The sequence below is a fragment of the Engystomops pustulosus genome, chromosome 2 (assembly GCF_040894005.1).
Source record: "Engystomops pustulosus chromosome 2, aEngPut4.maternal, whole genome shotgun sequence".
NCBI classification, from domain to species: Eukaryota; Metazoa; Chordata; class Amphibia; order Anura; family Leptodactylidae; genus Engystomops; species Engystomops pustulosus.
Window position 1 is genome coordinate 208,827,871 of NC_092412.1, and position 25,334 is coordinate 208,853,204.

Consider the following 25,334-nt stretch of genomic DNA (forward strand, 5'->3'; position numbering starts at 1 on the left):
TCCGATCATTTGCGCCAAAAACCCAAGTTAAATGCGCCGCAACACACGGGAAACCTGATGAAAATGCGGTCAGCTGACCCTTAGTAAATGAGCCCCATAGTTTAGTGATAATGTGGTACATATTTAGAGCACACTGAAGAAGCAGTTGTCTGTCACTAAAAAAATTAATATGGAGAGTAGTTAAATAATAGTTTCCAGGCCCTTTTTTATATGTAAAAATATTTTTGATATTTTTTATTTTGCACTGTATATATTTTTAGATATTTATAAACTCAGATTTTTACTTACCAATTTGTATTTAACATGGTAATTGCTCTAAACCTTTATATTTTGAACTGCGTACTGACTGTATAATAAACCTTGATATATTTAAACAAATGACTAAAGTTACAGCACTCCAGTGAAAATACTGTGAAAAATAGATCGAGGTAGATTAGATAATAGGTAGCAACTGAAAAGGGATGTGCACAATTTAGATGTAATAATGAATAAATAGCATAGTAATAAATCTTATAATAAATCTTTATATAATGTCGTCAAATTCTGCAGCACTTTACAGATCATGGGGTATATATATATATATATATATACATGAAACAGGACATTGTAAAGCAATAACGATGTCAGATGAAACAATAGGAATGAGGGCCCTGCTAGCACACAGTATATAAGATAAGCAAACATTCATATTATATACAAGAATAAAAATGTATATTAAAGTTTTTCCAATAGTCCAAAAGAAGTTCAACATGAAATATCATCTGTCTGTATAAGTTGGTGATGAAGTTCTGAAGAATCTTAAAATTCTTGTGAGGGATCCTTTACACCTTTTGAAGTACTTCATCAATTCCTTTTCCATTGAGACAAAGTGTACTATTCTGCAGATTATCCTTGGTATCCTCCTCTTCAGTAAGTGCAGGTCTCTCTGGATATCTCCGTCGATAGAGCATTCGGCATAGCACGGTGGTCAGGAACATTTCCATGATCAGAAGTTGCTGATTCATGTCTGAAATTAAAGTAAAATTTGCAGAATGTGAGATTTAGAATGACGTAAAACCAATAAAGTGATCCTTTGCTTGCAGCCCCTCTGACATTGATGGGTGATCACTGCTCACACCGCCCATGTCAATAGAAAAACCTACATTGCATGTAGAAAGTAATGGGGTCCTGTGTGAGACACAAAAAAATCAGCTAGCACACAGCCGCATTACACATTTGTGTGTATTGTGTGTGCCTAAAATACAGCATTAATGAATAAAGATGAATATGTATAAGTAGATGTAATACACCAGAAATTGTGTGCTTAAAGTCAACCTGTCACCGTGAAGATAAATTGTTGTGTGACTCCTCACTATTCAGGGTTCACTATTCATACTTAAAGGGTCTCTACCTCCAGGATCAAGGCTTGTAAAACCAAGCACACTTACACGCTAATGTGTACCTCCTCTACCAGGATTTGCTCTTCTTTTAGCTTCTTATGCCCTGGTTTTTAAGAAAAAAAGTTTTTAAAAATTGTGCAAATAAGCCTCAGGGGCTCCAGGCTCCAATAACACCTATGTAGCCTGGAGACCCTAAGACTCATATGTATAATTTTAAAAAGCCTTTTTTTTTCTTAAATACCAGGGCATAAGAAGCTAAGAGAAGAGCAGATCCTGCTAGAGAGGGTACACAACAGTATGCTAGTGTGCTTGGTTTACAATCCTTCAAACTGGTGGTAGATGTCCTTTAAAGTAAACCTACCACGTGAAATTTAACTTGTAAGCTTCAAATACTGAGCACCAGCTCAGCGCATCATGCGCGCTACCGTGCGGTCGTGACGTCACCGGCTCTCCGGTATTTCCTATTTAGTACCTTGACGCACGGTCGCACGCTTGAGCACCGAGCGCGTACCACTGTGCGGCGAAGGGGCTTCACATATAAAGATTACTAAAGTGTTTAAACCGCAATACAGCGGTTTAGGAGAATAACGAAAATATGCTCCGGCACCAGCTCACCCTGAGCTGGTGCTCAGTATTTGAAGCTTACAAGTTGAATTTCACTTGGTAGGTTTCCTTTATGGGAAATCATTAGTTTACATTCATATAGTCTGCATATTGTTGGCCTCCCATCCCTTGTTTACATGATGTAATTCAGTATATCAGGTAAACAATAATTTTTGGTGCCGCATAAATGATGCAATTACTTGACACACATTTGTTTGTTGGCCAATTGGTGGCATCTAGTTAGTTTAACATGGCAATATTGTGATCAGTATTTGGAAATCAAAATCAGAAATGGATCATAAACACATGAGATTCAGGCCTTAATGATGTACCTTTTGCCTTTCTGTCAGATTGTTACCTTGTTGTCTAGATGACCTCCTGTGTTGTTGTGGTGATAACTAATGTTCGATCACACATCCAAAGTGCATAGGAGCCCTGTCTAGCTGACCCACCCAATACTATATGTTGGAATGAGATGATAATAGAGAAACGACAGGAGCAACACAACAGCCTTGATTTTGTGTCTGACAGAATATTACATGTTTTATATGTACTGAGGATGGAGTTACACAAACCATCAACCTCATCCTTATTTCCTATTATTAGGATTGTTACACAATGAAACATTTTCCAATTCCCGTTGTTACAAAATATACCATAGCCTCAATAACAGGTTAAATAATAGTACCTCTGACTATCACCTGTCTTTAGGTATTAGCTTTCCATTTCTATTTACAGATAAATGTTATTTTTCTATTTCATTGTGTAATTTGCTTATCTTTAAATTCAGATGTAACATATTGTGTACTGTAAAAATTATTTATCATTTTGTTATAGGGAAATATTTTAAAAATTTACCCCATCCTTTATTTCCACTGTGAATGAAAAGTTGTTGTTCCTTTAAGGAATATTACATGTAAAAAATTCACAGCAACGTTAAAATGTATCTTAGCTTTTCTGCTACTTATCACTTCGTTTTTTTGTACTATTTTGTCTAATAGTACCATTAAATTAAAGTAAAGGACATCTACCACCAGGATGAAGGATTGTACACCAAGCGCACTTACATGCAGGTGTGTATCCCCCGGACAGGATCTGCTCGGCCGTCAGACCGGATTCAGGAGCGGGGACGGGTAAGTGACAGCCGTGGGGTGCTGGGGCACAGAGAGGGGCACGGGTGAGCACCCAGTGTGTGTCAACCTTGTGAAGACTTACAGAAAACGTTTGACCTCTGTCATTTCTAACAAAGGATATGTTAAAAAGTATTGAGATTAACTTTAGTAATTGACAAAATACTTTTTTACCACCATAATTTGCAAATAAATTCTGACAATGTGATTTTCTGGATTCGTTTTCTCATTTTGTCTCTCATAGTTGAGGTCTAGCCATGATGTCAATTACAGGCCTCTCATCTTTTTAAGTGGAACTTGCACAATTGGTGGCTAACTAAATCCATTTTTTCCCACTGTGGTTTAGATGGTTGATTTCCTTTTAATAGTGTATTAGTAAAACGGCTACACTGTGTGTATGTACCCCACATTCCTAGCAGATTTGTATATTAATATGTATGAAGAAGATCCAGTCTAAAAGAATGTATCCATGCAAGGAAGCCTGTTGTTAAATTGGTGGTTACTCACATGAAGCTCTAGCTGATCCAGAAAGTGGAGGAACACAGGGGATAACATTCAAGGTACCAAGAATATGGATAACAGATGTCTGAAGTTGGCTCAGAATTACAATAAACTGAAAAGATAGTACGGTAATTAGAAAGTTACATTCATTGCATGCATGGAGAAGAATTGACAACTACTCAGGACTGGCGTTCAAGAACAAGTAATGGACTCTATGATACCATACTTAATACAATCATATTTATTATATACATATGTCTCTGATCTAAAGATGGCTGTGGGTATTACACTTTCATGTACATAACAGGCAATAACAAGTTATCCGTGCCCACTTTTTAAAAAGTGGCATAAAAGGGGCACAAAATCAGTGTGGCTGAAATATCAACTCCAACAAATATTTGCATCTTTTCAAGTGAATCTACCAACAGTTTTAACATTGTTAGGTAGCAGCCGGGAAATCTGTATAACCAGACCTCTGTGCATGTTGCTAGTAAAAGTAGAACAGTGAAAATTGTATTTAAATTACGTAGGTAGACTAATTGCACTGGGGCACAGTTGTAGGAGGCTTCTGGCTGGAAATTTTAACAGAGGGAGGGACTGTAGAGCAGTAAAATGCAGAGATCTCAGGGCACAATAGTTTGAGGACACTCCCCTAGTGCTCCAAGTTCAGCTACAATCCTGGAATATAAATCCATGTTTACAGTACCCCTTCTCCTAGCACACACAAATGTAGGATTAAACTGCTCTCCATGTCTCCTACATAACACTGTAAAACACTGTCCTACAAAACTGCCGTATGGTCAAAACCGCTAGTATACTCCATTTAAACACATGAAAGTAGACTAATTAATACATCGCTAGAAATGAATCGCTAGAACAATTAGTAGAGCAAAGCCTATGAAACAATACAAAGTTAGGAAGTTTTTATTCATATAATGTAATAAGAACTGATAATAATTTGATCTGATAATAATAATCTGATATGTTCCATCCCAGCCGCATTATGAGAATTAATTAGATCCCTGGGAGGAATTTCCTTTTTTCACCTTGTGACATATGTAATTCATGATTCCGAGAAGCTGGTTTGGCACTGTGACAAATATTATCTCAGCAGATGTTAGAGGAAGTTGTGAATAATATCCAGATGTAGGCTAATTTGATCTTACAGCTAACAAATGAAGTACATGAAGAGCTGCAGCTAACCTTAAGTTGGATTTTTTCCATTGATTTTAACCCTTTCCCACTGCAGCTTTTTTTCGTTTTTGCGTTTTCATTTTTCACTCCCCACATTCAAAAATCTATTACCTTTTTATTTTTCCATGTACAGAGCTGTGTGAAGGCTTATTTTCTGCGTAACAAATTGCACTTCAAAATGGAGGTATTTAATATTCCATTGCGTGTACTTGGAAGCAGGAAAAAAATTCCAAATGCAGTGAAGTTGGTGAAAAAACGCATTTGCGCCTTTTTCTTGTGGGCTTGGATTTTACGGATTTCACTGTGCACCACAAATGACATGTCTACTTATCCTTTGGGTTGGAACGATTATGGGGAAACCAAATTTGTATAGGTTTTATAATGTTTTCATACATTTACAAAAAACTAAAACCTCCTATACAAAAATATTTTGCCATCTTATTGTCCTTATAGGGACAGTAGCATCAATGGGGATCTCCCAGAGCATGCACTAAGCGTAGTCCAGGGTGCGGGTGCACTATAATTGCATCTGTCTGACATAGACTATTATGGTCTTTGCTGGGGGTATACGTTGCTTTGCAGGAGGAAGCAGGATCGAAAAATTCAACTGGGTGTGGCTTATACTGGATGCATCCATCTGCCAGTATATGTCCATGGATCTTTCCAGGAGCTTTTTACAAAAAACAAGATGTGAATGTATACTAAGAAGCAAAATTAGAAATTATTCTCTTACCTGGTAACATGCAAATTTCGGAATAATATTTTTGTCCAATAAGATGTGCTTGACTAGATTAAACATAATTCCCACAGCCCAGAGTGCAGTAAGTGTGATCACAGCAACCATTAAATTGATATACATTGTAGCTGATTCTGCACGGGACTGCAAAAAAAAAAAATAAGAGCATAGAGATTAACACCGGTTGAGTCTTTCGACAAGATTCCATACTGATGACTTTGACTATGCTAGGTCTTTCCTGGCAGGAGTTAAAGTATATGCTTTTGATTAGGTAAGGTAAGATTTCAACTGTCCAAAAACAAAATTTGGGTTTTTATTTGAAAATGTATTTTACCACAGTATTATTATTATCGGTTGGTGCTAGTCTTATTGCTGCGCCCCATTGCATGTGGATTTATCACCAGAGAACGCTCATACCGAGGCTGCCATATCCACAGTATCTCTTTCTAACAGTGTTGCTCTGTCTAATAGAGAGAGAAGGTTTTTCAAGTTGGAATAAATTCTTTATCCTAATTTTGCTCAACAATCTTTTGGAAATATTCTCCATGGTAGATTCCACCTACGGGCAACAGCTGCATCCCGTTTTTTACTAATTCTTGGATGCAGCTGCTGGCAAAATAAAGTTTAATCCTCGAATATGCAAACTAATTTAATAAGTTACTGAGGGGTAGAGTAACCTCAGACAGTTTCGGGGGCAAAGGCTGCTCCACTCCCCCAGATCATTGCATGCTCTGGCCCGCTCTTTTTGTGCTTCTCCGACAGCAATTGAGCTCTGCCCAAGTGAAGTAGCCCCCATTCGTCTGCCGCCGGCATGCCAGAAAAACGAGGCACGTCTGTAGTGGCTACTGGAGGCATGGATAGCCTTCGCCCCTGGAGCTGTCTGAGGCTACCCCACACCCCCCAATAGCCTGTGAAATTAATTTGCATATTTCAGGATTAGAGATGAGCGAACATGCTCGTCCGAGCTTGATGCTCGGTCGAGCATTAGGGTACTCGAAACTGCTCGTTACTCGGACGAATACTTCGCCCGCTCGAGAAAATGGCAGCTCCCGCCGTTTTGCTTTTTGGCGGCCAGAAACAGAGCCAATCACAAGCCAGGAGACTCTGCACTCCACCCAGCATGACGTGGTACCCTTACACGTCGATAGCAGTGGTTGGCTGGCCAGATCAGGTGACCCTGGGATAGACTAGCCGCTGGCCGCGCTGCTCGGATCATTCTGTCTCTGGATGCCGCTAGGGAGAGAGCTGCTGCTGCTCAGGGAAAGCGTTAGGGTGTTCTATTAGCTTACTGTTAGGCAGGAGTGATTCTCAAAGAACCCAACAGCCCTTCTTAGGGCTACAATAACGTTCTACTTTTTTTATTTTAATTTGCATCTTTTACCATTTTGTGAGGAATTAGCAGGGGGACTTGCTACCGTTGTGTTTAGCTCTTAGTGGCACACATATCCATAGCAAAGACCGAAGTGGGAAAATTCAGTAGGGGTTGGATTTCTATTAGGCAATAACTCAGTGTCATCTCATCTGGCATAGTACTGTGCTTCCTTTGATACTTGGCTAGAAAATAGCCATAGGAGAATACAAACAGCTTCTTGAAGCCTACAGTAGCGTTCTATATATTTGATTTCTGGTTGATCTGCTGGTGGCTGTAGTTTCTGCAGTGCATGTACTTGCCAATTCTGAGCAATTTGTAGTGAGACTTGCGACCGCTGTGTTCTGCGCTTAGTGGCGCACATATCCATAGCAAAGGCTGAAGTGGCAAAATTCAGTAGGGGTTGGATTTCTATTAGGCAATAACTCAGTGTCATCTCATCTGGCATAGTACTGTGCTTCCTTTGATACTTGGCTAGAAAATAGCCATAGGAGAATACAAACAGCTTCTTGAAGCCTACAGTAGCGTTCTATATATTTGATTTCTGGTTGATCTGCTGGTGGCTGTAGTTTCTGCAGTGCATGTACTTGCCAATTCTGAGCAATTTGTAGTGAGACTTGCGACCGCTGTGTTCTGCGCTTAGTGGCGCACATATCCATAGCAAAGGCTGAAGTGGCAAAATTCAGTAGGGGTTGGATTTCTATTAGGCAATAACTCAGTGTCATCTCATCTGGCATAGTACTGTGCTTCCTTTGATACTTGGCTAGAAAATAGCCATAGGAGAATACAAACAGCTTCTTGAAGCCTACAGTAGCGTTCTATATATTTGATTTCTGGTTGATCTGCTGGTGGCTGTAGTTTCTGCAGTGCATGTACTTGCCAATTCTGAGCAATTTGTAGTGAGACTTGCGACCGCTGTGTTCTGCGCTTAGTGGCGCACATATCCATAGCAAAGGCTGAAGTGGCAAAATTCAGTAGGGGTTGGATTTCTATTAGGCAATAACTCAGTGTCATCTCATCTGGCATAGTACTGTGCTTCCTTTGATACTTGGCTAGAAAATAGCCATAGGAGAATACAAACAGCTTCTTGAAGCCTACAGTAGCGTTCTATATATTTGATTTCTGGTTGATCTGCTGGTGGCTGTAGTTTCTGCAGTGCATGTACTTGCCAATTCTGAGCAATTTGTAGTGAGACTTGCGACCGCTGTGTTCTGCGCTTAGTGGCGCACATATCCATAGCAAAGGCTGAAGTGGCAAAATTCAGTAGGGGTTGGATTTCTATTAGGCAATAACTCAGTGTCATCTCATCCGGCATAGTACTGTGCTTCCTTTGATACTTGGCTAGAAAATAGCCATAGGAGAATACAAACAGCTTCTTGATCTTGAAGCCTACAGTAGCGTTCTATATATTTGATTTCTGGTTGATCTGCTGGTGGCTGTAGTTTCTGCAGTGCATGTACTTGCCAATTCTGAGCAATTTGTAGTGGGACTTGCGACCGCTGTGTTCTGCGCTTAGTGGCGCACATATCCATAGCAAAGGCCGAAGTGGCAAAATTCAGTAGGGGTTGGATTTCTATTAGGCAATAACTCAGTGTCATCTCATCCGGCATAGTACTGTGCTTCCTTTGATACTTGGCTAGAAAATAGCCATAGGAGAATACAAACAGCTTCTTGAAGCCTACAGTAGCGTTCTATATATTTGATTTCTGGTTGATCTGCTGGTGGCTGTAGTTTCTGCAGTGCATGTACTTGCCAATTCTGAGCAATTTGTAGTGAGACTTGCGACCGCTGTGTTCTGCGCTTAGTGGCGCACATATCCATAGCAAAGGCTGAAGTGGCAAAATTCAGTAGGGGTTGGATTTCTATTAGGCAATAACTCAGTGTCATCTCATCTGGCATAGTACTGTGCTTCCTTTGATACTTGGCTAGAAAATAGCCATAGGAGAATACAAACAGCTTCTTGAAGCCTACAGTAGCGTTCTATATATTTGATTTCTGGTTGATCTGCTGGTGGCTGTAGTTTCTGCAGTGCATGTACTTGCCAATTCTGAGCAATTTGTAGTGAGACTTGCGACCGCTGTGTTCTGCGCTTAGTGGCGCACATATCCATAGCAAAGGCTGAAGTGGCAAAATTCAGTAGGGGTTGGATTTCTATTAGGCAATAACTCAGTGTCATCTCATCTGGCATAGTACTGTGCTTCCTTTGATACTTGGCTAGAAAATAGCCATAGGAGAATACAAACAGCTTCTTGAAGCCTACAGTAGCGTTCTATATATTTGATTTCTGGTTGATCTGCTGGTGGCTGTAGTTTCTGCAGTGCATGTACTTGCCAATTCTGAGCAATTTGTAGTGAGACTTGCGACCGCTGTGTTCTGCGCTTAGTGGCGCACATATCCATAGCAAAGGCTGAAGTGGCAAAATTCAGTAGGGGTTGGATTTCTATTAGGCAATAACTCAGTGTCATCTCATCTGGCATAGTACTGTGCTTCCTTTGATACTTGGCTAGAAAATAGCCATAGGAGAATACAAACAGCTTCTTGAAGCCTACAGTAGCGTTCTATATATTTGATTTCTGGTTGATCTGCTGGTGGCTGTAGTTTCTGCAGTGCATGTACTTGCCAATTCTGAGCAATTTGTAGTGAGACTTGCGACCGCTGTGTTCTGCGCTTAGTGGCGCACATATCCATAGCAAAGGCTGAAGTGGCAAAATTCAGTAGGGGTTGGATTTCTATTAGGCAATAACTCAGTGTCATCTCATCCGGCATAGTACTGTGCTTCCTTTGATACTTGGCTAGAAAATAGCCATAGGAGAATACAAACAGCTTCTTGATCTTGAAGCCTACAGTAGCGTTCTATATATTTGATTTCTGGTTGATCTGCTGGTGGCTGTAGTTTCTGCAGTGCATGTACTTGCCAATTCTGAGCAATTTGTAGTGGGACTTGCGACCGCTGTGTTCTGTGCTTAGTGGCGCACATATCCATAGCAAAGGCCGAAGTGGCAAAATTCAGTAGGGGTTGGATTTCTATTAGGCAATAACTCAGTGTCATCTCATCTGGCATAGTACTGTGCTTCCTTTGATACTTGGCTAGAAAATAGCCATAGCAATAGGATAGCATTGTTTGGTTTTAAAAACTCAAAAAAAAACAAAAAACACAAAAAAAAAAAAAAAAACACAAAAAAAAACAAAAAAAAGTAAAAAAAAAAATAAAGTTATAACTCTCATTTTAAAAATGTTTAACCCGAGGGCTAGGGGTAGAGGACGAGGGCGGGGACGTGGGCGTCCAACTACTGCAGGGGTCAGAGGCCGTGGTCCTGGGCGGGGTGAGACACCACCTGCTGATGAGGGAGCAGGGGAACGCCGCAGAGCTACACTCCCTAGGTTCATGTCTGAAGTTACTGGGACTCGTGGTAGAGCACTGTTGAGGCCAGAACAGTGCGAACAGGTGATGTCGTGGATTGCTGACAATGCTTCGAGCAATTTGTCCACCACCAGTCAGTCTTCCACGCAGTCCACCCATGTCACCGAAATCGCCACTCCTCCAGCTCCTGCACCTCAGCCTCCTCCCCCCCAGTCTGCCCCCTCCCAGGAAAATTTGGCATTTGAACCGGCATACTCTGAGGAACTGTTTTCTGGACCCTTCCCACAGTCACAAACCACTTGTCCGGTTGCTGCTGAGCAATTTTCCGATGCCCAGGTTTTCCACCAGTCACAGTCTGTGGGTGATGATGACCTTCTTGACGTAGTGGAAGTGTGTAAAGAGGTGTCCGACGATGAGGAGACACGGTTGTCAGACAGTGGGGAAGTTGTTGTCAGGGCAGGAAGTCCGAGGGGGGAGCAGACTGAGGGATCGGAGGATGATGAGGTGACAGACCCAAGCTGGGTTGAGAGGCCGGGTGAACACAGTGCTTCTGAGACGGAGGAGAGTCCTCGACCTGAACAGGTTGGAAGAGGCAGTGGTGGGGCCAGACGGAGAGGCAGGGCCAGAGCTGGTGCATCAGCGCCACTGTCAACTAGTGAAGCTCCCGTGGTGAGGGCTCTTGCGGCGAGGGCTAGATCTTCAGAAGTGTGGAGGTTCTTTAAGGAAACACCGGATGACCGACGGACTGTGGTGTGCAACATTTGCCAAACCAGGCTCAGCAGGGGTTCCACCACTACTAGCTTAACTACCACCAGTATGCGCAGGCATATGAATGCTAAGCACCCCACTCAGTGGCAACAAGCCCGTTCACCTCCGGCCGTGCACACCACTGCTCCTTCCCCTGTGTCAGCTGCTAGTCAGCCCCCTGCCCAGGACCCTGCCACAAAAACCCCATCGTCGCCTCCACGATCCTCCACAGCATCCACCAGCGTTCAGCTCTCCATACCCCAGACGCTGGAGCGGAAACGCAAATATAGTGCAACCCACCCGCACGCCCAATCCCTTAATGTGCACATCTCCAGATTGCTTAGCCTGGAGATGCTGCCCTATAGGCTAGTAGAGACAGAGGCCTTTCGCAACCTCATGGCGGCGGCCGCCCCTCGGTATTCGGTCCCCAGCCGCCACTACTTTTCCCGATGTGCCGTCCCAGCCCTGCACCAGCACGTGTCAGACAACATCATCCGTGCCCTGACCAACGCCGTTTCTGACAAGGTCCACCTGACCACGGACACGTGGACGAGTGCTGCCGGGCAGGGCCACTATATATCGCTGACGGCACATTGGGTTAACTTGGTGGAGGCTGGGACCGAGTCTGACCCTGGGGCTGCTCATATACTGCCGACGCCGAGGATTGCGGGGCCTACCTCGGTCCAGGTGTTTCAGGCCTACTATGCCTCCTCCTCCTCCCACCCCTCCTCCACCTCCTCCTCCGAACTACCATCCGTGGGCACGGCGCCATCAGTCGGTAGCTCTAGGCACAGCAGCAGTGCCGTCGCTAAGCGACAGCAGGCGGTGCTCAAACTGCTGAGCCTAGGCGACAAAAGGCACACCGCCCAAGAGCTATTACAGGGCATCACGGCGCAGACTGATCTGTGGCTGGCACCGCTGAACCTCAAGCTGGGAATGGTTGTGTGTGACAACGGCCGTAACCTGGTGGCGGCTCTGCAACTCGGCAGACTGACACATGTGCCATGCCTGGCCCATGTGTTAAATCTGATAGTGCAGCGTTTCCTCAAGACATACCCCAATCTGTCTGATTTGCTCACGAAGGTGCGCTGCATCTGTGCGCATTTCAGGAAGTCCAGCCCAGATGCTGCCACTCTCAGGGCAGCGCAGCGCCGCCTCCAACTGCCCGCTCACCGACTGTTGTGCGACGTGCCCACGAGGTGGAATTCAACACTGACCATGTTATCCAGAGTTTACCAGCAGCGCAGAGCGATTGTAGACTGCCAGATGTCAACTTCCACCAGAACTGGTAGTCAGGTCAGTCAGCTTCCTCAAGTCTACAATGAGGAGTGGACGTGGATGTCTGATATCTGTCAGGTGCTGAGTAACTTTGAGGAGTCAACACAGATGGTCAGTGGCGATGCCGCCATCATCAGCCTCACCATCCCGCTGCTTGGCCTGTTGAAAAACTCTCTGGTCAGCATGAAGTCGGAAGCTTTGCGCTCGTCACAAGAGACGGGGGAAGAATATTCCCTTGTTGATAGCCAAAGCACCCTGAGGTCTGTTTCTCAGCGCATATCGGAGGAGGTGGAGGAGGATGAGGAGGAAGAGGAGGAGAATGTTGGCGAGACACAAGAGGGGACCATTGTTGAGTCCTTCACTGTTCAGCGTGTATGGGCAGAAGAAGAGGAGTTGGAGGAGTTGGAGGAGGAGGAAATGGACAGTCAGGCCAGTGAGGGGAGTGAATTCTTACGCGTTGGTACTCTGGCGCATATGGCAGATTTCATGCTAGGCTGCCTATCCCGTGACCCTCGCGTTCAAAGAATTTATTCCAGCACCGATTACTGGGTGTTCACTCTCCTGGACCCACGGTACAAGCAAAATCTTCCCACTCTCATCCCTGGAGAGGAAAGGAGTGTGAGAATGCATGAATACCAGCAGGCCCTGGTGCACAAGCTGAAACAGTATTTCCCTTCTGACAGCGCTAGCGGCAGAGTGCGTAGTTCTGCGGGACAAGTAGCGAGGGAGAGTAGGCGAGCAGGCAGCTTGTCCAGCACTGGCAAGGGTACGCTTTACAAGGCTTTTGCCAGCTTTATGTCACCCCAGCAAGACACTGTCACCTGTCCCCAGTCTCGGCAGAGTAGGGCTGATCTTTACAGAAAGATGGTGAGGGAGTACGTAGCTGACCATACCATCGTCCTAAATGATCACACAGCTCCCTACAACTACTGGGTTTCAAAGCTGGACATGTGGCACGAACTGGCGCTCTACGCCTTGGAGGTTCTTGCCTGCCCTGCCGCTAGCGTCTTGTCCGAGCGGGTTTTCAGTGCAGCTGGTGGCATCATCACCGATAAGCGTACACGCCTGTCGACTGACAGCGCTGACAGGCTGACGCTTATCAAGATGAATAAAGCATGGATTTCTCCTAATTTCCAATCTCCAGCAGGTGAAGGAAGCTCAACCTGAATAATTTATCCACTCCTCCTCCTCCTCCTCATTTTCCTCCTTCTCCTGCTCTTTGTACAGTAAAGCAGAGGAAACTGGCTATTTTTTGACAGGGCCCACTGGCTCTACCTATAGTACTTTATGCATTTAATTTTTCTGGAGGGCCACCTACCCGGTCCTCTGTTTGAAACAATTTTTGTGACTGCCACATACAGGCACTCAATCTATCCCATTTTACTGGAGGGCCACCTACCTGCTCCTCTGGTTTGAAAAATGTTTGGGACTGCCACATACAGGCACTATCCAAATTAAATTGTCTCCATAGCAGCCTCCACACGTTGTCTCCATTGCTACCTCCAAAAGTCGTCCATATAGCTGCCTCCATACATCGTCCCTTTATCAAACGAGGTGTGTCAGGCAGAAATTTGGGTTGTTTTCATGGATTCCACATCAAAGTTGTTAACTTTGTCACCACCCTGCTGTGTAATCCCCAAAATATACTGGCAAACTTTTACCATTTAGGGATATTATTTCAGCGCTTCTTGCGCATCTGTTTACATTCCCCTCACCCGGCATATCCTAAACTTATAAGAACGCTACTACACTTGATCTTATACAAAAGGTTCTTAGAAGTGCTGTTTGGGGAGTAGCCTAGAGACAGGGGCTTGGATTGGCGAAAGCTCGCCTGGCAGCGGAACGCCAGCTCCATGCGCATCATGCGCTTCTTGCGCATCTGTTTACATTCCCCTCACCCGCCATATCCCAAACTTATAAGAACGCTACTACACTTAACTTGGTGCAGGCTGGGACCGAGTCTGACCCTGGGGCTGGTCATATACTGCCGACGCAGAGAATTGCGGGGCCTACCTCGGTCCAGGTCTCAAAGGCCTACTATACCTCCTCCCACCCCTCCTCCACCTCCTCCTCCTCCGAATTACCATCCGTGGGCATGGCGCCATCAGTCGGTAGCTCTAGGCACAGCAGCAGTGCCGTCGCTAAGCGACAGCAGGCGGTGCTGAAACTGCTGAGCCTAGGCGATAAAAGGCACACCGCCCAAGAGCTATTACAGGGCATTCCACATCAAAGTTGTTAACTTTGTCGCCACCCTGCTGTGTAATCCCCAAAATATACTTGCAAACTTTTACCATTTAGGGATATTATTTCAGCGCTTCTTGCGCATCTGTTTACATTCCCCTCACCCGGCATATCCTAAACTTATAAGAACGCTACTACACTTGATCTTATACAAAAGGTTCTTAGAAGTGCTGTTTGGGGAGTAGCCTAGAGACAGGGGCTTGGATTGGCGAAAGCTCGCCTGGCAGCGGAGCGCCAGCTCCATGCCAAGATCCAACTAACATAGTTTTAACTGCAGCACCTTTAATCTACTACTAGTTCACTGCCTCCATACATGGTCCCCTTATCAAACGAGCTGTGTCAGGCAGAATTTTGGGTTGTTTTCATGGCTTCCATGTTAACTTTGTCGCCACCCTGCTGTGTAATCCACAAAATATACTGGCAAACTTTTATCATGTACCAATATTATTTGAGCGCTTCTTGCTCACCTCCTTTGGTTCCTCTCTGCCACCCATTGGTTTGAAGCCTGAGTCCATTTAGGGTATGTCGCCATGACACTCTCTAGCCTGCTGCCGCTGCCTCTGCATGCCGTCCCCTATAGTGTCAGGGTCAATTATTGGATGTTTTAGATGCTATCTAGCTTCATTCTGTCACTCTGTCATGGCCATGCTGTTGCCCATAATTTTGGCATAATGGTGCGATTATGCAGCCTCAGAGGCATCCATGCATGCTGCCCCTGCTGTTTCCTGTCCATTTCCGTGGTGTTTCCATCCTTTTCTGAGGTTCCCAGGTGTTTGGCCAAGCTTCCCTGTGCAGAGCCTTGGTCCCCTTGAAAAATGCTCGAGTCTCCCATTGACTTCAATGGGGTTCGTTATTCGAGACGAGCACTCGAGCATCGGGAAAAGTTCGTCTCGAATAACGAGTACCCGAGCATTTTAGTGTTCGCTCATCTCTATTCAGGATTAAACTTTATTACCGCAGCAGCTGTATCCAAAAATTGGCAAAAAAAAGGATGCAGCTTCTACGTGGATGAGTAATCCACCATGGGGAATCTTTCCAAAAGTAGATTCCCCATGGTAGATTTCCTTTTAAAATGACCTAAAGATGCTGTTGACCAAAAATCTGGTTGACAGCTATTACTCCTGGCTACTTTATACTTCTGCATATTCATCTCAGTGTACTGTAAATTTGTTAGCAATGGGAAGAGAGGAATGATCCACTATTGGACAGTGCAAGTAGGTGATTATCCAGGTATATTTAGCACATGATTAATAAAGGCTTGAATTTGTCAATCTGCTATAACAGTATAATTTTTTAATGAATTGGACTGATCAGTTATGAGTTATTTAGTCTATTGTTTCACCAATCCGAAGGAGAAGAGAAGTAAATGCACTATATCCTGAGTAACTTACATCACCACTGGTGTATGTTCCATTAGTCCAAAGAACGACTGCCAAAAACATAAGAATTGGCCTCAACAAAGCAAACTGAAAGGTCCCCAGCTTCAGGATAAATAAAGTACGGCTGTAAATTGGGAAATTATAGCAGAATATTAGATATATTAGTAGACATTTTATTTATTGAGAAAATCCAAATAAAATGTCAATCAAAAAAAATAATTATTTACTTTCATAGCAAAATAAAATTAGGGTTTTAACTATAGTTACATTTTAACTGTAGGGGAGATTTCTATGGAAGAATATAATACATATATATTGATGACCTTTAAAATAAATATGGTGTCAATGTAGTAAGGGAAAACACTGACTTAATTCAGTCGAACTCCAAAATTCCTGATCTTTTTTTTGCCTCTATCATCTACCACCAGGAGAGAATTGGGATACTCCCATGCACATTAGGATAATTGCGATGAAACTACTCTCATTCATAAAATTCTATTGTTGTGAAAGAGATAGGAATGCAGGCCCTAAACTCACCCACAACCCCATCACCTACCTAACAGACCTTGCAAACCCTAGTGGTCAGGGACTTCTGGTCGACAACCCCTACACTGAATGAGTGCACTAGAAACATGATATGACACAGAGGGACAAACAATAGATAATAGACAGACAAGCAAGGTCAGAAAAAAACGGGTCAAATCCAAGATGGTGTTGAGGCACGGAATCGAATAGCAAAATAATGATCAAATAACGTAGCAAGGATCAGACACAGTATAGCAAGCAATAATAAAAGGCAAGGAAAGCAGAGTGTCAGAAGACTGAATTAACCAGCAACCAGTAATCTCAAGTGGGCAGATATATAAAAGAGTTCATGTACAATACTTGCCAATCAAAATCAGATGATCAGAAGAGCAGTATTATTTCACTACAGATATTGATTAAAAAGCAATCCAAAGTAAAAACAAAAACAGTCCAGTCTGTATCCCAGACCTTTATCAGTTAATGATTGCCCTTGGAATAGGAAAACCGTGAAAAGATGTTTAGCTATGAGGCTGAGTGTCAGGAGAGCACCCTTTCCCAATGCGGTGGTGCCGCTTATTCTCCTGACGCTCAGTCTCATAACTGGGCATCTGTTCACCATCTTCTACTTCCACTTCTACTGTATCCCAGACCTTTCCGAAGGTCTGGGATACAGACAGAACTGTCTTTTTACTTTATTTGGATTGCTTAAAGAGGATCCGTCACCCTGAAAATCAGCACTAGGAGCTGATTACTAAAGTAAGCAGCTCTTAGTGCTAAAACAAAGGCAGCAGTGTTACAATGATAGCATTATGGGAAACCTCCGATAACGGTAACTAACATTGCTGCACTGTACATTACAAATGCATTCATGAGGCAGCGCCTTGGACCGCCCCGGTCACTCCATAGGCCAGCGGTGACTGCCACGCATCATGCGGCAGTCACTGCCCCCAGGGCCGGCTCCAGGTTTTAGTGGGCCCCTGGGCGACAGAGCCTTAGAGGGCCCCTCCGTGGGCCACCCTCCAGTGGCCACACTGCCACCCCTCCTCCTGCGGACACACTGACTACCCCCCTTCCACCTGCGGACACACTGAATTCCCCCTCCGGACACACTGACCCCCCCCTGCTGACACAATGACCCCCCTGCTGACACACTGACCCCCTCCCCCCTCTCCCTGCAGACACACTGACCCCCTCCCTCCCCCCTCTCCCTGCAGACACACTGAACCCCTCCCCCCCTCCGGGAAAGAAAAAAGAATTCACCTTTCCTGGTTCCCCCGGAGCAGCGCCTGCAGCTGTCTTCGGCCTGGGACTCCCGTACGCGCCGGCTCTGAAGCCGGCACACGTGATCCGATGACGTCATCATGTGCGCCGGCTTCAGAGCCGTCCCGTCGCATACCCTACGGAGCGCCGCATCGTGGGAACTGGGACAGGTGAGTTTTAGATTCTGCCTCTATGCTGCGCTCCCGACCAGCGCAGCATAGAGGCAGAAAAGTGATCGATCCGGATGGTGATCAATTGTACCAGTGTCTTATAGCGACACTGGTACAATTGATCCAGGGGCCCGAGTGGGCCCCTCCAGTACCCCGGGGCCCCGGCACTTGCCTGGGTTGGCCGGGTGCTGGCGCCGGGCCTGACGCCCCCTAATCCCGCCCCCCCATATAGCCCAGCAGTGTTAGCGTTATCAGGGGTTAGCAAGCAGCTCTTGGTGCCGATTTTCAGGGTGACAGGTCTTCTTTAAGAATCTAAATAATAATAATAATAATAATAATAATATACTTCTCATCATCATCAACATTTTGAGTGCCAAATATTGACTTTCTGGAATTTATAGGGGTGGTTCCCCAGAATTGTGCACCACTACTACGCAGAGGAGTGACATATTTAACCATTTTTATCATTGTTATAAAGGAAAAGAAAAGTGTTTCAAAAATATACATTATATTTAATATAAGCAGTGATACCAAGGAAAGCTAGTTATTACTACTGTACATAATTTTATTATATAATAGACTAACCTGTGAATATTTTTTCGTGGAAAACACACACAGCAGCAGCATAATGGACCTGTGTTGAGCTGAAGCTTTTGACCTCCAAACTTTTTGAGGAACTCTCTATTACCACCACATTCGGTCACAAGCATTAGTTGAAATTTGTGTATAAGTACCGCCAGAAACCTAAGAGAGAAAAGGATAATAAATAATGCTGATAATGTGTTTCCACATTTTGGAGAGATTTAAGTTTTTACAATAATAACCCATCGGTATGGGGAAATCACATTTTAAGAGTCTCTTAGGGGTCATTTACAGGTGGCCTCATAGTCCAGTGACACTGCATGAAATTTGTACACATGATTAGGTTTTTGCAAAGGTTAGAGCTGATCACTGAGAACGATGCAGATGCCAATTAAACAATTTCCAAAGCAAGAAGACTCTTTAAAAGGATTGCATCACAAAATAGCCATGTAAAGGGGCCTTGGCATTCCACTCTATGGGCCATAACAAAGGGACACCCTGTAGTAGCAGTTTCAATTTTGACAGACCGTATCTTCTTTTGAATTACATAGAGTGCATTTATCTAAATGGCCTCCATGTAATAATTTTACAGCTTTGACTTTTCCCAAATCACATCCATATCACCTCATTGGCCATACTTTAAATGTTTTGTCTTTAATAAGAGATCTCAGTGAAGCTTTCCTCTTCTGACCGGGATTCTGACACTTACACAGAGGAGGTGAAGTCTGTAAACATGGTACTTCTAGGAATCCACATCCCTACACAACTTGTTATGGCAATTATCTGGGAAAATGAGAGAAGACGGTTTTAAGTTTAGAGATATAATAATGAATGACTAAATTTAATAAAATACTGGTTCTAATATATAGTGCCATTCCTCAGAACACTTTTCCTAGAAACTCTTTTCCTAGAACTCTGCCTTTCAACTTGTTATAACTGGATAATTTCTTAAAGGGAATCACAAGGGACCTCATTTTCAATAAAGACTTTTCTACGCATTAGCATTACAATATAATTGTGTGTTATAACTTACCTTGCACCCTGACAAAATTCTGGGGTAGTCACAGAGGTTGGGCTTTGGTCACAACATGTGACTTGTCTGTGTTACTAACTCCTCAGATCTTAACCCCCACCTTTGTGCTCCTGTACAGCTCCTCCCACCCCACTGATGTCATCTAACCAGGCTGTGAGTTCTGTGAAGAAGCAGGAGGAGGAGCTGTACAGGAGCACAAAGGTGGGGGCTAAGATCTGAGGAGTTAGACAAGACACATGTTGTTTATTGAAATGCATCCAAAGCCCAGCCCCTCTGACTACCCCAGGATTTTATCAGGGTGCAAGATAAGTTAAAACACACAATTATATTGTAATGCAAATGCTCAGAAAAGGCAGAGAGTCATTTTTGCACTGCAGGTGTAGTAAGCTTCTGCACCCTGTCTTTAAGGAAATTAAAATTAATATACAAAGAATTGCTTCCAGCACAGCATGAAGAGGCAACAATCCTCATTTTTTCCAGTTACAAAATGGTGTCTAGCATATTTTGCACTCTGTGATATATAAAGGAAGAGTCACTTTTTCACACTTTACATTTCATGTCACGTCGGAAGAAATTTCTTTGAATTGTAGTTTTGTTGTGACTGCAGCCGAGCACCTGGGGGATTCTGTGGTGATTCAACAATTAATGGATCAGGTGACCTATGATCAGTTGGGTCTTAAATATGCCTCCCTCTATTAATATACAAGTAGTACTTACCCCTGGACTCATGGGTGGAGATCAGGGCTTGTAAGTTAATTTTCTGTTGTACAATCACCGTAAAAATTGCAATTCCTTGCAAACGGCTACAAATTGGAATAATTTCCCCCTTTATGCCACCTCCACACTAAGTAGGCGTGGGGGGGGGGGCGGTTTGATAGGGGCATGACAAACAACCCGCTCTATAGCCATGCGCAAATTTAGGCCCAAACAGGTAATAGCGCTATTCTATGCAGGGCCTGGCATAGAATTGTGCGCCGGCAAAGCCAGCTGGAGTATAAATCAGGAAGCTCCTATATATCTAGTGTGGGTGTGGGATGGGGATTTTCATCATAAGACATTGGACCTAGCGCCAGTGTATGACACATTCACCCCTTGGTCTCTATTAGGCACATGTATCAAACTTTTGGCTTGCCTTTTTCTTTAATTTTTGAGACTTTTCAAGGTGCTTGTGCTCAGGGAAAGTCGCAAATTCACTAAAAAACAAAACACCACATGTATCAATAAGAATACATTTGACCAGCAGAAAAGTCCCCAAAAAAACCCAGAGAGACAAAGCCAGACTTATGATACATGTGCCCTTAAAAGGGCCATTTATCTTTAGTCAGCAGATTTGCACATATCTTTTTTGCTTTTTCCTGGGTTTCAGACTTTTCCATTTATCTTTGAGGGTGATATATCAGGGATATGTGTCCATTGTTTTTTGCACCTGTTTTAAAATAAGTCACACGAAATTCTTCTGCAACCCCCTTCTAAAATTTTGCCTGCATCTGCTCGGGACTGGAGTTTATTTTTGCCTAAATTGCACCATTGTATTGCAAATTGTGGCATTTTAGACATCCACATCCATAATTAAAAGATATATAAGACGCAACATAGAAGAATTCTAACTATGCCAGGCAACTGGAAAAATGGCAAATTTTGACACAAATATGCAAATGTGCCAAAAAAAAGTCACAAATATAAGAGAAACAAAAGGAAAGCCTAAGATAAATAACCCCCTATGACGTGCTCCCAGAGAATCAGAGTGCATATTCAACATGATAGGTTTCCTTGCTTATGTAATTGAAAATAGCGAAAGCTACTATGAAGGTTATACATACCGGTGCTGCAGCATTTACCCAGATAATTATCGACTTTTTATTTCCAGATATTTTGTTGTACATGTAGTGCGCTTCTTCTAAGAACACCACCAAAGTGACTAATGTCATAAATGTTAACATAGCAAACAGGAGCATGCCGGTGACATCCAGCTCTGGAGGAACAAGTCATACAAAAGTTATCAGTACAAAGGTATCAGATTTTTTAATAGCTAGAATATGAGTGCTTACCTACAGTAATGTTCAGATTAGTCACTTATTTTATCACCCTGTAGGGTGTTGGTAGCATTTTTAGGATAGAGAATTATATAGGGATATTAACAAACCAGCCTAATTGTATAAAGTGAGAATGCACCACATCCAAATGTAAAATGTATGCACCACATACCTTACATAGGGTGTTGCTATGTACCTAACTTCTGTCCTAGGATGAGGGCTATTGTTTTCTTTTTATTAATTAGCCTAATTACTGTAAAAGGCTAAATATGATTCCATCTTGGATTTGTTCTTTTTCCATATGCTTAATATTTGTAAATTTACTTATCTTTTCTGACAAGGAAGACCATTACATGTAGGTTGATGTCACACTGCTAATGGTGACTACTCCTGAGACTAGACTTAGAAATCCCTGTAGTGGGGATATAGGGTTTAAATGGTATATGCCAGGGAATCCCTTAGTCTTCAATCTTTAGTTTTATCCTAAGCTTAATTATGCAATGGGTCCACATCTGTTTCAGGAAACCCTCCCATGGTTTGCGCAGGCACAGGAAAGGTTTATTATTATAATGCTTTGGGCAGGAGCTCTTGGGCAAGCTGGGCTGAGTGCCAGGGCATATGTCAAGCAAGCAGCAGCAACGCTCAAAGGAGTTGGGCAACAGTTATATAAGGCTATATAGAAAAGCGACAGACAAAAAGAGACAGAAATATAATAACAGTGGTGGCCTGTATGATTAAGAAAGAACAGAATGTAGAAACTTGCAGACAGAGTTGTAATTTAGATTTTTTTTTACTTTGCCCAATTGTCCATAAGGATGAACTATCTGATTTTCCATCCATATTTTAGTCTAGTCACAAGTCTTCTCGCAAAATAAAAATTGATTAATGAAAAGTTTCCACTGCTAAACTTCCATCATTAAGATGATTGGCTAGGTTCTATGGGTTGCATGGGCAAATGGAAAATTCTTATTTGCATATTTCCACAAAAGTTTGAATCATTGTTTCAGTATCCATTACATAGTGCAGTCAGATGTATACTCGAGTATAAGCCGACCCAAGTATAAGCCGAGGCCCCTAATTTTACCACAAAAACCTGGTAAAATCTATATTTTTTTTACTCGAGTATAAACCGAGCTTGGGTTTTCAGCACATTTTTTTGTGCATTGCGACACTATAAGAGGAAACTAACCTTTGTTTATATCACTCATGTACTAAGCATTGATAAGATATGTACTACAACATAGTATATTGTCTCAATGTATTTGTATTCTTTAAAAAAATTTCAATAAAAACTGTTATAATAAAAAACTAGGCTCATACTCAAGTATATAACCCCTACTAAACTCTTAGAATTTGGTGTTTTACAGAAAATAAGCTTGAGTTTTCTTTGTTTCTTTTATGTGCAGTCAGAAATTTAATGTCATTGTATAAATCATGTACATAACATCAAGAGAAGTAACAATTTAGATTATTGCGCTTAGATACATTTTGAGTCATGTTTTTTTTCACTTAGATTGACAGTATCACTGAGCATTACATGTATTGTAAACTCTATGAATATTTATCATATGTAATAGCTGGTGAATGATATTGAATGAGAAGTCTGAGAAAGGTTACAGTTCAGTTTTACATGTGTCCATCAGCGTTGATAAAGCCGAGGAGCATTATAAAGAGGTGCAGCAGAGTATTATGTATCACAGGTTATTTGCCTTATCTCTCCCAGTGAAGAGCTAAATCCAGTGCCAATGCAGAATAAAAACTTTATTAACCCATTCTAGAATAAACATGAATGTGATGAGAATTCAGAGACAATAGATTCCACAATATGCTCTAATGCGAAAATATATAGGCGGTCCCCGTCTTACAGACGACCTCTAGTTACAAATGATCAGCTGTAACAGTTATCACAGGTGTCTGTAATTAAGATTTATTGTTAATCCTGATTCTTATGATAACCCAACATTTTTAGAACCCAATTGTCACAGAAACCAAAGAAATTCTGGCTCAGGTTATAAAAAAATAAATAAAATAAAATTATAAAATATACAGTTCCGACTTACATACAAACTCAACTTAAGAACAAACCTCCAGAAATTATCTCGTACGTAACCAAGACTGCCTGTAATACAGAGCCATGGAAAGAGAGGCAACCTTTTCCCCAATGGATTGAGGTTGCAAGTTTATGCCTAAAGATTTTTATGGATTCAAAGGGGTGTTCAGAATATTGACATTGGTAACTATTCCATAGGATAGGTCATCAATATCAGATCACTAGGGGTCCTATACTTAAACATATTCCGGCTGCTTCAGCAGTGACTGGACGCAGAAGAACAGCTCAATTCTCTGTACTGTTCCGGAGCTGTGTTAATGCAGCTCAGCTCCTATTCTTTTAAATGGCAGTGATAGGACATCTACCCCCAGGATGAGGACTGTATGCAAATGAGCCTGAGGGGGTCCAGGCTCATTAGGTGTTAATGGAGCCTGGAGCCCATCAGGCTCATTTGCATACAGTCTTTTATCCTGGTGGTAGATGCCCTTTAAGCTGCATTTTCTGGGGTTGGACACTATGCAGAGAAAGGAGCTATTCTTACTGCTATCTTCTCAATATTGATTCCAGGAGTGAAGGCAGCCATACAGATCATAAATATGGGATCCCATACCGTAGAACCTTACCTCATTGGGGGAATAACAAGACATGAACAAGAACAGCTTAGACATGTGTGAAAACCCTGATTGTCTTGACAAATAATCCTAATTCATTCTGACCAATCATTTATGTTTACAGAGGTTCATTTCTACCTGTTTGTGAGCAAAATATCAGAACAACTGCTTGATGTGTATTAGTCCTTTTTGTTCTTATTATCCAGTCTCAACAGAATAAACCCTTGCAAATATGTTAAAATATGTTACAGGTACGGGACTATACCTATGTTTCAACATTCACACAAGTTGATAAATGTGAAATATCTCCAAAATAAAATTTTTAAAAACTTGCCTTTGCGTGATTAAAATATAACTATAGGGTAAAGGTGATGTAGAAACATTAATAGAACTTAACTGCAACTTCTGTATTAAAGAATATTAAAAAAATCTGCTGTATTGCACAATACCTTACAGAATACATTGTACTTACCTTGAAGAATCTCGTATGAGTATGGTGCTTGTTTGCTTCTACAAATTGGGTTGTAAGGAGGATTAGTTACGTTTGGAGTCATCGTTACCCCTTCTGTTACTTCCATTTTGTCCTTTGCTTACTATAGTTATTTCACTTTTTACTCCAAGCTCCTTCTTGCTCCTTCTCTTTCTCGGGCCGTAGCTTACAGCCCAGAATTCTCCTCTGGGAGATTTCAGATTCTAAGACAATGCCACTCTGATGTTTTTGTCTCCAGAGGAAGTCAACGTTGTTCTAAAGGAAGATATTCTAAGGCTGAAAACTAGTTCAAAAAGGTTTTAAGTCTTAAAGACAAGGCAGCTTCAGCTAAATATCAACCAAAGGGTATAAAAGCAGGCTGTAAATCAGTTATCCAGGAATGATAGACAAACTTGTTTTCAATCTGACTCACTGTAATTGTACTGATAGGCAGATACAGTCACCAGGAGAGCTCCAATCACTTTTACTCTAGTATGATTTCAGGTCAGTATTAAAACAAATTTAAAGGGATATTGGAGCGTTACCCTTTGTAACTCATACAGTGAGATCATGTGGAAACTTGAGGAAAAAGGAAGGGTATTAGAATCTTAGAGGAAATCTACCATCAGAATCAAGAATGATAAACCAGGGACATTACTCATAGATTCAGGTACACTGACTGA

At 42.5% G+C, this 25,334-nt stretch overlaps 1 protein-coding gene across 1 annotated transcript; it reads right to left on the bottom strand.

The window, feature by feature from the left end:
• Positions 1-540: 540 nt before the first annotated feature.
• On the bottom strand, positions 541-25,068 carry LOC140116721 (organic solute transporter subunit alpha-like). The gene is made up of 8 exons (XM_072133160.1): positions 24,655-25,068; positions 21,309-21,460; positions 19,165-19,238; positions 18,459-18,617; positions 15,931-16,042; positions 5,541-5,687; positions 3,620-3,725; positions 541-1,006 (listed from the first exon to the last, which is right to left on the bottom strand). The coding sequence occupies exons 1-8, from the start codon at positions 24,758-24,760 to the stop codon at positions 822-824; spliced, it is 1,041 nt and encodes a 346-aa protein (XP_071989261.1). The 5' UTR covers positions 24,761-25,068; the 3' UTR covers positions 541-821.
• Between the last annotated feature and the right edge of the window lie 266 nt (positions 25,069-25,334).

Excerpts from the sequence above, each read along its gene's own strand:
- LOC140116721 (XM_072133160.1), bottom strand. The coding sequence starts at position 24,760 with ATGGAAGTAACAGAAGGGGTAACGATGACTCCAAACGTAACTAATCCT. Across the intron at positions 18,618-19,164 it reads ACAGACTTCACCTCCTCTGT|GTTTCTGGCGGTACTTATAC; the intron begins GTAAGTGTCAGA and ends TTTCTCTCTTAG. Across the intron at positions 3,726-5,540 it reads CGAAATTTGCATGTTACCAG|TTTATTGTAATTCTGAGCCA; the intron begins GTAAGAGAATAA and ends CTATCTTTTCAG.